Source organism: Plectropomus leopardus, chromosome 16 (assembly GCF_026936395.1).
Source record: "Plectropomus leopardus strain MGB_pleo_1.0 chromosome 16, ASM2693639v1, whole genome shotgun sequence".
Classification (NCBI taxonomy): domain Eukaryota; kingdom Metazoa; phylum Chordata; class Actinopteri; order Perciformes; family Serranidae; genus Plectropomus; species Plectropomus leopardus.
The window spans coordinates 30,014,955-30,026,961 of record NC_142191.1 but is presented as its reverse complement, the minus strand read 5'-3'; the positions used below and the strand labels follow the sequence as shown (position 1 = coordinate 30,026,961).

The window sequence follows — 12,007 nt, the reverse complement described above, 5'->3', positions numbered from 1 at the left end:
GATGCTGAACAATGGTATGGCACCCTCGTATGCAGTGTTATATAAAGAAGTATACAGTAGTTAAGCTTTTTTTGAGAATATCTGTGCTTTACTTGAGTTTTGTATTTCTGTTAACTTGGTGTCAGTGTGAAATAGTTTGGCCCGTTAACGGTTTGGTGTTGGATGTTAGCCGCTGCTGCTGTGCCTACGTGGCAGGAGGAGAGCAGCTCAGAAAGACGGCACTTCAGTGCTGCCCCAAATTACATCAACAGCAGATCATCAGTGATCAGCTATTGCTTTACAGCCCCTCTGCCTGTTAAAATAGATTATAAATCTGTGAGAAACACAGTGAACGCTCAAAATAACAGGCTGCAAATCTGAGACAGCATTGCAACTATTTTAAAAAATATTTTCCTTGGTTCCACAATTTTATTGCCAAAAAGGCACATAAATACTGCAACCTGCATCACAACATTTTAGAAACGCTGCCATTAAATCAAACATTTAAGGCTTCAACAATCCCAAAAATGGCCTACAATATGCTTGAGTGACTGTTCAGACACATCTCACTTAGATATGATATAGAATACTGATAAAACACGGGTCTAATATGACTGTCTTTCTAATAAAGTTCTCAGCTAAATAAAGACCACAAATAGAGATATTTGGTACCATGACACTGACAATCCTAATTTAATTTTAATAGATGACCTGACAGAAGAATCTGCCTCGACATATTCTTTAAATCAACGGAAGTTTATGATTAATCTTAAATTTCTTGAGATTTTCTGGCCCAGATCTCTGCTTGCAACTGTTTTTCCAATCCACAAGAAAAAAAAAGAACAAAGACGTCTTTCTACTGTCAAAAACAGGAACACTGTGTGCGGCAAAGCCTCCACTGGCAAGGTAATAAAGATGTCTACTGAGAGCTCAAACTATGAGAGTCTGGAGGAAAAAGTCTGGAATTTTATTTTTGACTCTGCAGAGCCAAAGTGACAACCTATGTCTAGCTGAAAAAATAATGAGCCGGGAAAGCTCGCTCATCACTTTAGGAGCTGCGTCTCTTTGTGATTAGACAGGAGCGCCGTCTGGACCCTTCCACGCTCCCCGGGCCGGAGTGCTGTTGTTTCTGGAGAACTCGGAAAGTTGCTTAATCATGGCCTCCCTTGGGAGAGCAGTCAGGTACTTCACCTTATGAATGCGCCGCTGCAGCAGTCACTTGCCGGCTGAATGCGTCTGCAGAAAGCTTGAGCGGCATGCGGCTGTATAAAGAGAATGATGAGACAGAGTTCCTGTCATGGTTGGAAGTCAGCGGCTGTGACCCTTGTGTAATAACTTCAATTGTTGAGTCTTTCCTCTTTCCTGTGACCTGTGTATAAATACAGCCAAAGAAGCTGAATTTGGAGAAATAGCAATTATCAAGCAGGTTTCACCTGTGAGTGCTCTCTATTTTTCCTGGATGGGCACACTGCCTTATGTGGCAAGTAAACTGAATCAAATAAGATTTCTCTTTTTTTGCCATGAGCTAAAATATTTCTATTGGAATTGGAGGTGAATAAAATAGGCATGTGTATAATCCTCTTCAAAAGGATTGCAGAGGAGTAAACCTGCCCGGCAGAAGCAAATTAAGATGTCAGCAGCAGCGTGTGGAAGTGCACACAGTCTCATGAGCTCAGATGTTAGATTATTTTTTAAAGAAGCGAACGACGAAGATGACCTCAATCACCATCGCAATTCCCTTATTAAATCAAACTCGGCAACAGCAACACCGGTGCTGATAATGCCACATTAGCTTTTACATGGATTCTCTATCAGATTCTACAAATTCAGTTTACATCATGCTGTGTGACGGAGGCTCAGCTCATTTTGGAATCGTGCCCCCTTGATGCTCGAAAAATAAAGTCACTTTGTGGATTTGTTGTATCTCAGCAGACTGTTTTTAGAGCAGAGGTCTTCATGGATCCACTAATAGTAACCAAAACCCAAACGAATATCAGAGTCGGTCCAGGTCTGATTTATTTTCTTATTATCGATTGAATAAAGTTTCATTGAATTTCCCCAGCAGACTAGGCCTATTTCAGCCTAAGCAGGGGCTGGTTCCTGGCAAGCCTAAACCAGCCCTAAGTATACACTTTATCAAAGAAGAAGGTCTTTAGTCTACGCTTTATTTATTTTTTTTTTATTGTTTGATGGAGGCTCGGCTCATTTTAGAATTATGCAGTGTTGATGCTCAATTTGATTCATTCATTTGAGTGAGGTCAAAGCAGAGGTCTTCATTGATCTATTAGTTGTAACTAAAACATAAACAAGCACCAGAGTTGGTCTAGGTCTGATTTACTTTCTTATTTTCAATTAATTAAATTAAATTGAATTTTCCCCGGCACACTAGGCCTATTTCAGCGTAAGTAGGGGCTGGTTCAAGGCAAGGCTGAGCCAGCCCCTAACTATGCACTTAATCAATCTAATTAGTTCATCCTTGACTTAAAGTGGAGGTTTGCACCAAATTTAAAGAAATTCTGCCCAGGTTTTCTTGAGATTTCTTGGGAATGAGACAAAAGTCAAGGTCACATTGACCTTAAATCTAATCCACCTAAATCTAATGAGTTCATCAATGAGTCCCAGTGAACATGTGAACCAGATTTGGAGAAATTCCTTTGGAAAGCATTTTTGAGATATTCTGCTCACAAGATTGGGACAGACGTATGGACTACAGATGGGCAGATGGACGGACAACCCAGAGACATAATGTCTCTGGCTACAGCTGTCGCTGGTGCAGAGGCATAAAAATTAATCTACGCCCTTAGGGTTTTGTTGGGTTATCCACAGGTGGGTTTCAGAATGGGACCAAAATTTGGATGCCTGAAGCCCTGTAGTCCAAAGAGCTCCATTGTTGTTTCAGTATGTGCCAAAGAAACATAAATAGTGCTTATATTCAAATAAAACCATAATTTGGCATGTTTTAATTACACTAATTGTTGAGTCTGTAATTAAAGTCATTGCATTGAATTGCCTTTTATAATAATTTATTATACCAACATTATAACAGCAGCTAGCTGCTACACAGCAACATTTTAACACAAGCAGCTGTCTTATTCAAATTCACTCTCTTTCTTTTGTCTCTTTGTCTTCTTGTTGTGTTTGCTTGAACATGATGTAACTTGTGTTCAGAAGCAACTTTGAAATTTTACAGCAGGATTGTAGCATGACCTCTGACTTTTCAAATGAGTTCGCGCTTTCAGTGCATTAGCATAAATTGATAATATTAAGAAATTAAAACAGAATCTCTGTAATGAAGGGCCAAGGTCAAGCAATTGTCATGTCTCTGCAGGTTGTAAATTGAAAATAATAAAATTCATTCAACAATCTGCGGCAATACTTTACTCCCTTGATAATCACTTTAATTAAAGCAGTTGCAATCACTATTTTTTATGACGATATGTATCAAAGGACAATGTGAAAGCAATGTGACAGTGTCAAAGAGGTCACTCATCACACTCCTGTAAGTAAAAGAATAAGCACATTTATGTGTGTTTTTTTGTAAATGTCCTTAAATTTCAAACCTGTGAGTTTAAACGTCTGAAAACTGAGTAATCTGGTGCAATTTCTTTCAAAAACATGGGAATAAAAGGTAATGAGCAACTTGGTAAGACATGTTCTAAAAATTGCATGACATTGGTAGATTGTCATTGGTAGAAATTTATCTTTAAAAACTAGGTGAAATGTTTAGGGCAAAAATAAAAAAAATAGGGGAAAAACTACATTTATAATTATCATAATTATGTATTTAAAATTACTGGTACACTGTAAAATCTGTCAAGTTGATTTTACTTTAAACAAAAATCTGAACTGATTGCTTTGAAAAATTAAGTAAATAGAATTATTATAAGTTTACTTAATATGTAATTGTTAAGTGTAATAAAATGTGTAGCTAAACTTAGTTTTAGTTACCTTAAAGTGTGAAGTTGTTGCATCTCAAAAATGGAAATTTTAATGACATCAATCTTTCTAAGTTTTACCAACTTAAGTAAACTTAATATACTGTGCTATCTATGTGTATTCTGCTGGTTGCAAACCAGTACGTTATGTGCTTATTTTCCCAAACACGTAAACAGAACTCATATATCTCCTCACTTCATCACTGGCAAAATCCTCTTTGTGATGATCAAGATAAGTCAGACTAACTTGGTTGACCGAAGTTGCTAACATTTGTAATTTCACTTTTCAATTTAACAATTAGCAAAGAAGTGTTTTGAAAGGTTTAGGGTTAGCCAAAATAATAAAAAAAATCATACAATAACAAAAAAATAACCAAAAGTTTAACCACCCTCCCTTCAAAAGGAAGTAAAGAACACAGATTCCACTAAAACACTAGTTCTGTCAGTCCAACACACAGCACCCACTCTGACCCGCTGACTCCAACTGTTTGCTTCTTCAGTCTTTATAAACTGCAGGCTGATAATCAGCAGATTAATCACAGGTGTGCTCAATCACTCTCTGCACCTGGAGAAGCACACAGACAAACAGAAACAGGAAATTTCAGATATTTCCCATAGTTCCCAGCATTAAAAACTCTATAATTGCCTGAATGAACAGAAAACTCTCTCTCCCTCTCTCTCTCTCTCTCTCTCTCATATATATATATATATTGTGTTTTGTTTATTAGTTATGATAAAAATGTCCTCACAACTGTGATGGAGCTGGACTGTTCCAGATGTTTTTACTAAATAAACCAGGAATCTGTGAGTTTTGGAGTAAACAGGTTAATGTGTAGAAATCTCTGACTGTCGAATATCGTTAGATCCTCATTGAACCTGCTGGCAAAGTAAATAGATCTAATTGATAAAGTTACCGGCGCTGCGCCACGTGCGTAAAATGCGCACAGCGCTTCTGGAGACACACATATCGATCCAGCTGCTGTGTGATGAACACAAATATTTAACAAACTCAAAACAAAGAATAAAATGAACACATCGACACATAACGCTCGGTGATGGTAAAACTTACAATAAAAATTAATTTTGATGCGCATTTTAAAACGTTCTGGAACAAAGTAAAAGAGGCAAAACTCATCATGGTTAGATGTTGGCAACTCCGAGATGGTAAAATATAAATAGGAAATATTCTCTTTACAGTTTATAATGCAGTAGATCCACGTGAGGTTGGAGTATATCGCTGCAATATTTTGAAAAACAAAAACCCACATTTAGGCCTCGCTGTTCATCAGACTGACAGCAAACCTCCATCAGACTCTCTGAGTGAGGACGCAGTCAGGTGTGCAGGCTGCATTTCTTCATTAGTCATATATGGATCTGATCTCAGGTGTTTTGCATGTTAATTAAATACAATTTTAGATCACGGATTGAGATTTGACGCACATGCACGCAGTGCGCAGTGACGTAGTTTGGTCGTTGTGGAATTTTATTGCATCACAAATCAGAACTGGAAGATAATTCCAGAAAAAGTTTAAACATTCACAACAACTTTCACTGACAACAACCACTTTGACTCGACGATTTGTGCTGAGAAATTGCATCCTAACAGGAGTAAAGACTCTCTGAAACTCACTGAAAGACTCTCAACTCACTTCATGATGGAAACCGTAAGATTCAAACACTTTGACGCTCTTTTTATGTGTTTAACCGTCAACTGAAACACTGCTAACAGGCTAGCAGACAAGAGACAGAAGTATTTTCATTTCAACAGCCACTTAATATTAATATCAGACTTTACACACCACTGAATTCACAACATTGAAATATTTGACTTTGAAAATCATGTTTCTGAATTTATTTAATCTGAATTTGCCTCTTTGACATCAAAATATGACATTTCTTGATTAAATATGTGATTGATCATGAAAATATGACATTTCTTGATTTGCAATTTCAAACACATGAATTTAAACACATCTCCTACAATGTTTAGAATATCAGATCCCTAATTTCATGCATCACAATTTCCAAAAAATATATATATTTATGACATTTTGGATCTGACTTTCAGCAATCAATTTGAGCAATGTGAAATGTTTTTGTTTTTAATATGAAACTTTAATTTATGGATCTGACTTTGGGAACACTGACAGAAACATATTCAAATTCAGCTTTAAACACTGCAAATTGAGAAATGATATTTTTTCATTTCAAAGGGGTGAATTCAACTAAAAAAAAAAAAAAGATTTTGAAAGATTATGATTTTCAGAGTAAAATATTTCACTGCTATGAAATAAGTGAGTCAATATGTCCAATATTAAGTTTTCAGCTGCCATCAAATTAAAAAAAAAACACAAACTTATTTTCTTTTTATTTGCTTTTATATACTTTCCCCACTGTTCTCACATAATATGCATAATATATGGTATTAAAGTGAAAATGAATACACATATTAAGCCTTACGTTGTTTTAGTGGACAAAAATGTTTAACAGAAAACTGCCCAAATGATCTTTTTTCGATGTTGAAGTTTGATTTCTTTTCCTGGACTGACCCCGACATGAGAAAAAGTAAAACATTGCCTTTGTTATTTCCATGAAAGCTGCACACCAACAGGGTCAAAATCTGGTCTTAGGGTAATTTTTGACTCAGCAGTTTAAAATCATTTTCATACCACAAAAAATAAAAATAAAAAGTAAATGCCAGTTAATTAAATTGGTAAACTAAATTACTTATTTACTTAATTCACTAACTTACTTATGTGAAGTCAAAAATCAAAGTCAGCTTTATTCAATTCAGTGGCAGTCAATTCTGCCAATGTGTGTTAGACATACAGGAATCGAAAATATATTTTTCTCAATGCCCACGCTGAAAAGAAGACGTATAAAGAGAAAATGAAGAAAAACAAAATACCATAGAATTAAATTAATAAGACATTCCAAAAATATTCTTCTTCTTCTTATTATTATTATTGTAAATACATACATACATACATATGCTATATGTATTTTCACATATGTGCAATATGGTGAAATGTGGTGGGTAAGACGGAACAATTTTCCATATTTTTTTTTCAAACTGAGTCTATTTTATCATAAGGTTTTACATGTATTTGGTGTGCAGATGACAAATGGCCATGTAAAGAAAAAGAAAAGAGCAATAGAGAGACTATAATTTGAATTATAAATTGTAAAATTATTCAGAGCTGCCCTTAGAAAAATGTTTACAATTTAATAAAGAATTTTGATAAGGATTTCTTTCAAGTCTTTTTGATTATTTGGAAATTTAAAACATTGTAAATAAATGGTATTTATAGTTGTGAAACATTTTGACTGGATAATTATGTCTCCAAACTGAGAGGTCATAGCATGGGTTTTTATAATGTACTGTGCTTGTGGAGTATCATTCTAACATGAGTGTGTGTTACAGTCGTCTGCTGTGCCGGTCTTCCTGCGAGACCACGACTACTGCAGAGTGTCTGCACGCAGGTCTGAGAGACCTAGGAGGCCTGCCGCCCGCAGAACGTGTCCGTGCTGCAGCGGCGACCAGGTATGACATCTGATTTTCATATTTTGGATAGAAAAAATGTTTATGTCCTACATTGTTGAGTGTAATCCTGATCAGCTGCACATGGCAGACTATACTGTGAATATTGAAGGTTTTGTCTGTTGTGCATGTTGCTTCTTGGGTGCATTTACATTACAGTAACTTTACTTTTTAGTTCTATTAAAATCTAACCATTTTACACCTTAACTCCATGACAACTTTAGTTTTATATTTCAAGTTCAACTTTATTTTAACTTAGAGGTCCCATATGGTATGAAGTCAGATTTCCATGTATTTAGTTTCATTATAAAGCAGACATAGGCGATACAAAAATGCTGTGAAAGTATAAAAAAGTACAGATAAATGCACACAGTCTGTATTCAGAAACTGTGACTTTAAATGAGCCATCAGGACGTCTGTTAAGTTGTGATGTCACAGCTATACTGTAGGCCGAGACACAGTCATGTCATGCTAACATTTCAGGGTTAATAGCTGGAAATTGTTTTGGCACGTCTCTGTTTGTCAGTCGCGACACATCTAGAGAGATGGAGGCTCACTGTTTTTTGAAGCTTGCTGCGCGCGGTTTTCAGCAGAAACAGTGAAAATGGGTTTTTGATAATTACATTGACTCTACACCACTATTAATTACAGTTTCAATATGCTTCTGTTATGCTTCTGTTTCAAAATAAAAGCCCTCTGACAATGTCATTTTTGACAGAATCCAGTTGTTGACATGAGGCATTTTATTTTGAAATATTTGCATGGCCATGCTGTTGACAATGCAGGAGCAGCACGACTTCATAAACGAGTGGAATTTGTGCTTATAAATGTGGAAATACAAAACTCATATGCACTCAGCCCTGCAGAGGCATCACAGTGACAATGCTGTCAGTGTGAACACCAAGAGCGTGCAACACACTGCAGATCAACAACGCTCACACACTGCCTCTGCGTCCAGGGTGAACCCGGCATAAGAGTATAAGACTATGTTGTTAAAAAACATATTCACTGGAGTCTGACATCCTCTCGTGTGTTTGACCTTCCCCAGGTGCGGACTTCTGAGCCGAAGCACCAGCCGTTTGCTTCTGCTGGCCCCCCTCCCCAGAAGAGGAAGCGGACTGCTGCGGCTCGTCCTTCTGAGTCTTCTGAGACTCCTGAGGTGGTCAGTTCAGTGTCCACTCCTGAACCCTTCACCTTAGCCAGTGACTTTGTTTCTCTTCTGAATTTAGTCCCCAGGCCCTCCGCCACCATCCCACCTGAGGATCTACCAGCGTGCTCCGATGTGGCCCCCAGCCCCCAGCCCTCCACTGCTGCGCCGCTTGACGACGCCCCTCTGATGATCCACAACCGGTCTGTTGAGGAGTACCAGAGGATCTACCACGAAGTTGTGGATGGCATGCTGAGGTATGCCGTCAACATCATGACTTTTTCAATCAGATCATCTGCTTCAATCATTTTTATATTAACTTTTTAATCACATGGATTGTCATGACTTAATTTGTGTTTCCTCTGCTCCTCTCAGGACCAAGAGTGGCCGGCTGCACCCGTACAGTCTGGCATTGGGTCGTCGCATCAAGCACCGGCTGTGGGAGCGTCTGGAGCGTCCAACGTTCACTGAGTCAGTCAGTGAGGACGGACTGGTTCATGTGGATGTGTCGTATGGGGCTGGGGAACACCCCCCCCCGTATGATGTGGACGTTTCAGGCGAACCAAAGCCCCGGACACCACCTCAGAAACGAGCTAAGAACTAAAAGTTTCTTATATAAGCTCAAATTTGTAAATATGTAAACAGTATTGTTGTGTTAAGTTAAGCATTTAAGATTTAAGTCAAGTATTATAGTGTAAAGTTAAGTTTAATAGTGTTTAGGTTTATAGTGTTAAATTGTAGCTAAGTAGTAGCTGTGTGCTGCAAGACAGACACCTCTCCACTTTTGTCACTCTGCTGCAGAATCAGCCTTATCTAAGCCGTCTACTGCCTCCACCCTCTGCCAGCAGCCACCCAACTGCTGCCTGAGCATCCTGCAGTCTCTGCTCTCCAGCCTCCACCAAAGCCTCTAACAGCCACCATCAGGTTTAAACTCTGCCACCCAGAGCCTCTGCCAGCAATCTGTAGCTGCCGCCTCCACCTACAGATTCTGGCAGACTGCTGCTGCCAAAGCTCCATCTACTACCCCTAAAATGTCCTGCTCCACCCGAAACAAAGAGCCTCTCACAGCTGTGTTTATTTTTTTTAAAGAGTTACCTTAAAACCTCCACCACAGCCTCTGCCAGCAATCTGCAGCTTCCGCCTCCATCTGCAGATTCTGGCAGACCGCTGCTGCCTGACCTCCATCTAAAGCCTCTGTCAGCACTGTGCAAGTGTCGCCTCCACTTGCAGATTCTGGGAGACCGCTTCGACCACGCCTCCACCAACAGCCTCTGCCAACAACCTGAAGCTGCTGCCTCCACCTTCAGATTCTGACAGACTGCTGCCTTCTGACCTCCACCTAAAGCCTCTGCCAGGAAACTGCAACTGCCGCCTCCACTTGCAGATTCTTGCAGACTGCTTAGACCACTCCTCCACCTCCAGCCTCTGCCAGCAACCTGCAGTCACCACCTCCATCTGACGATCGTGGCAGACCACTCCTGCCAGATCTCCACCTAAAGCCTTGCCATGAACCTGCAGCTGCTGACTCCACCTGCAGATTCTGGCAGACTGCTGCCTCCTGACCTCCAACTCAAGCCTCTGCCAGCTACTTGCAATTGCCACCTCCACTTGCAGATTCTGGCAGACAGCTTCAACCACGCCTCCACCTCCAGCCTCTGCCATCAACTTGAAGCTGCTGCCTCCACCTTCAGATTCTGGCAGACTGCTGCCTCCCAACCTCCACGTCCAGCCTCTGCCAGGAATCCGCAACTGTTGCTTCCACTTGCAGATTCTGGCATACCGCAATGACCACTCCTCCACCTCCAGCCTCTGCCAGCAACCTACAGCTGCCACCTCCACCTGCAGATTCTGGCGGACCTCTTCGTCCACACATCCACCTACAGCCTCTACAAGCAACCTGCAGCTCCGCCTCCACCTGCAGATTGTAGCAGAAAACTGTGACAAAACCACCTACAGCCTCTGCTAGCAAATTCCACCTGCAGATTCTGGTAGACTGCCATTACCAAAAACTCCATCTACCACTTCTAAATTGTCCTGCTCCACCCGACACAAAAACCCATTCACAGCTGTCTTTACTTCTTTTAAACTTTTACCTTACAACCTCCACCCACAGCCTCTGCCAGCAACCTGCAACTGCTCCTTTCACCTGCAGATTGTAGCAGACCGCTGCTGCTAGCATCCGCCAGAGCCTGACAAAGGATACCCCTCACCCAAAACCAGCACACTCTCTGTCTCTCTTCCTCCCTCCCTCTTGTTTTCCCTCCATCCCTCCTCTCTCCAGCCATCACCTTTCTCCCTTCCTCACTCTCCCAAAATAAAATAAAATAAAATAAAATAAAAGAAAAGAAAAGAAAAGAAATCCAAACCAAACCAAACCAAACCAAACCCCTGGCGACCTGTCCAGGGTGTACCCCGCCTTCCACACGATGACAGCTGGGATTGGCTCTAGCCCCCCCGCGACCCTTGCGAGGACAAGCAGTTACAGAAAATGACTAAATGAATGAATAAACAAATAATGCTAATTTAACTACAACAAATATAATATAATATGATATAATACAATATAATATAAAATGAAAAATTGAAAAATAATTTCAAATAAAAATATAATATAACATAATATAATATAATATAATATAATATAATATAATATAATATAATATAATATAATATAATATAATATAATATAATTCATCAAATTAATATAGAATATAATAATGCATAGAAGTATTAGCAGTTTACAGAATGTAAAGCAGTATTTAAAATTATAAACAAATGCGTTTATAATATATTTTTCATACATAAAACAAATACAATTAATAAAAATAATAACAGTAATAATAAACAACACGCAAATAATAGCAATATTACTACAACTAATACAATATAACATAATATAATATCATGTAATATAAAATAGCTTATTAAATCAATATATAATATAAAGCAGTATTTAAAATAATAAACAAATACATTTATAACATATATATTTCCATAATAATAATTAGGATAATATTAACATAAATACCAGTAATGCTAATATTACTACAACTTATATAATATAATACAATATAATATAATACAATATAATATAATATAATATAATATAATATAATATAATATAATATAATATAATATAATATAATATAATATATGTTATGTTATGTTATGTTATGTTATGTTATGTTATGTTATGTTATGTTATGTTATGTAATACAATATCCCCTCCGAGAATCGCTACCTTAACGTGGTGGAGGGGTTTGCGTGTCCCTGTGAGCTGTGTTGTCCAGGTCTTATCAGACCCTGGTTGGGACTCCCAAGGCAAAGTAGTCCCAGGGGAGGGGCCAGACTAAGAGCGGTTCAAAACCTAGACTCATCCTTCAACTCTAAAGATGTAGAAAGATC

The 12,007-nt window shown here is 38.5% G+C and overlaps 1 protein-coding gene across 1 annotated transcript; it reads left to right on the top strand.

Moving 5' to 3' along the window:
• Window positions 1-1,235: 1,235 nt before the first annotated feature.
• On the top strand, window positions 1,236-9,206 carry LOC148186940 (uncharacterized). The gene is made up of 4 exons (XM_088089755.1): window positions 1,236-1,307; window positions 7,339-7,458; window positions 8,504-8,859; window positions 8,978-9,206. The coding sequence occupies exons 1-4, from the start codon at window positions 1,236-1,238 to the stop codon at window positions 9,204-9,206; spliced, it is 777 nt and encodes a 258-aa protein (XP_087945881.1).
• Window positions 9,207-12,007: the final 2,801 nt, after the last annotated feature.

Bases quoted from the DNA above. Each gene is read 5' to 3' on its own strand.
- LOC148186940 (XM_088089755.1), top strand. From the start codon at position 1,236: ATGCGGCTGTATAAAGAGAATGATGAGACAGAGTTCCTGTCATGGTTG. The intron at 1,308-7,338 runs GTAATAACTTCA...TGTGTGTTACAG, and splicing joins TCAGCGGCTGTGACCCTTGT to TCGTCTGCTGTGCCGGTCTT. The intron at 7,459-8,503 runs GTATGACATCTG...GACCTTCCCCAG, and splicing joins CGTGCTGCAGCGGCGACCAG to GTGCGGACTTCTGAGCCGAA.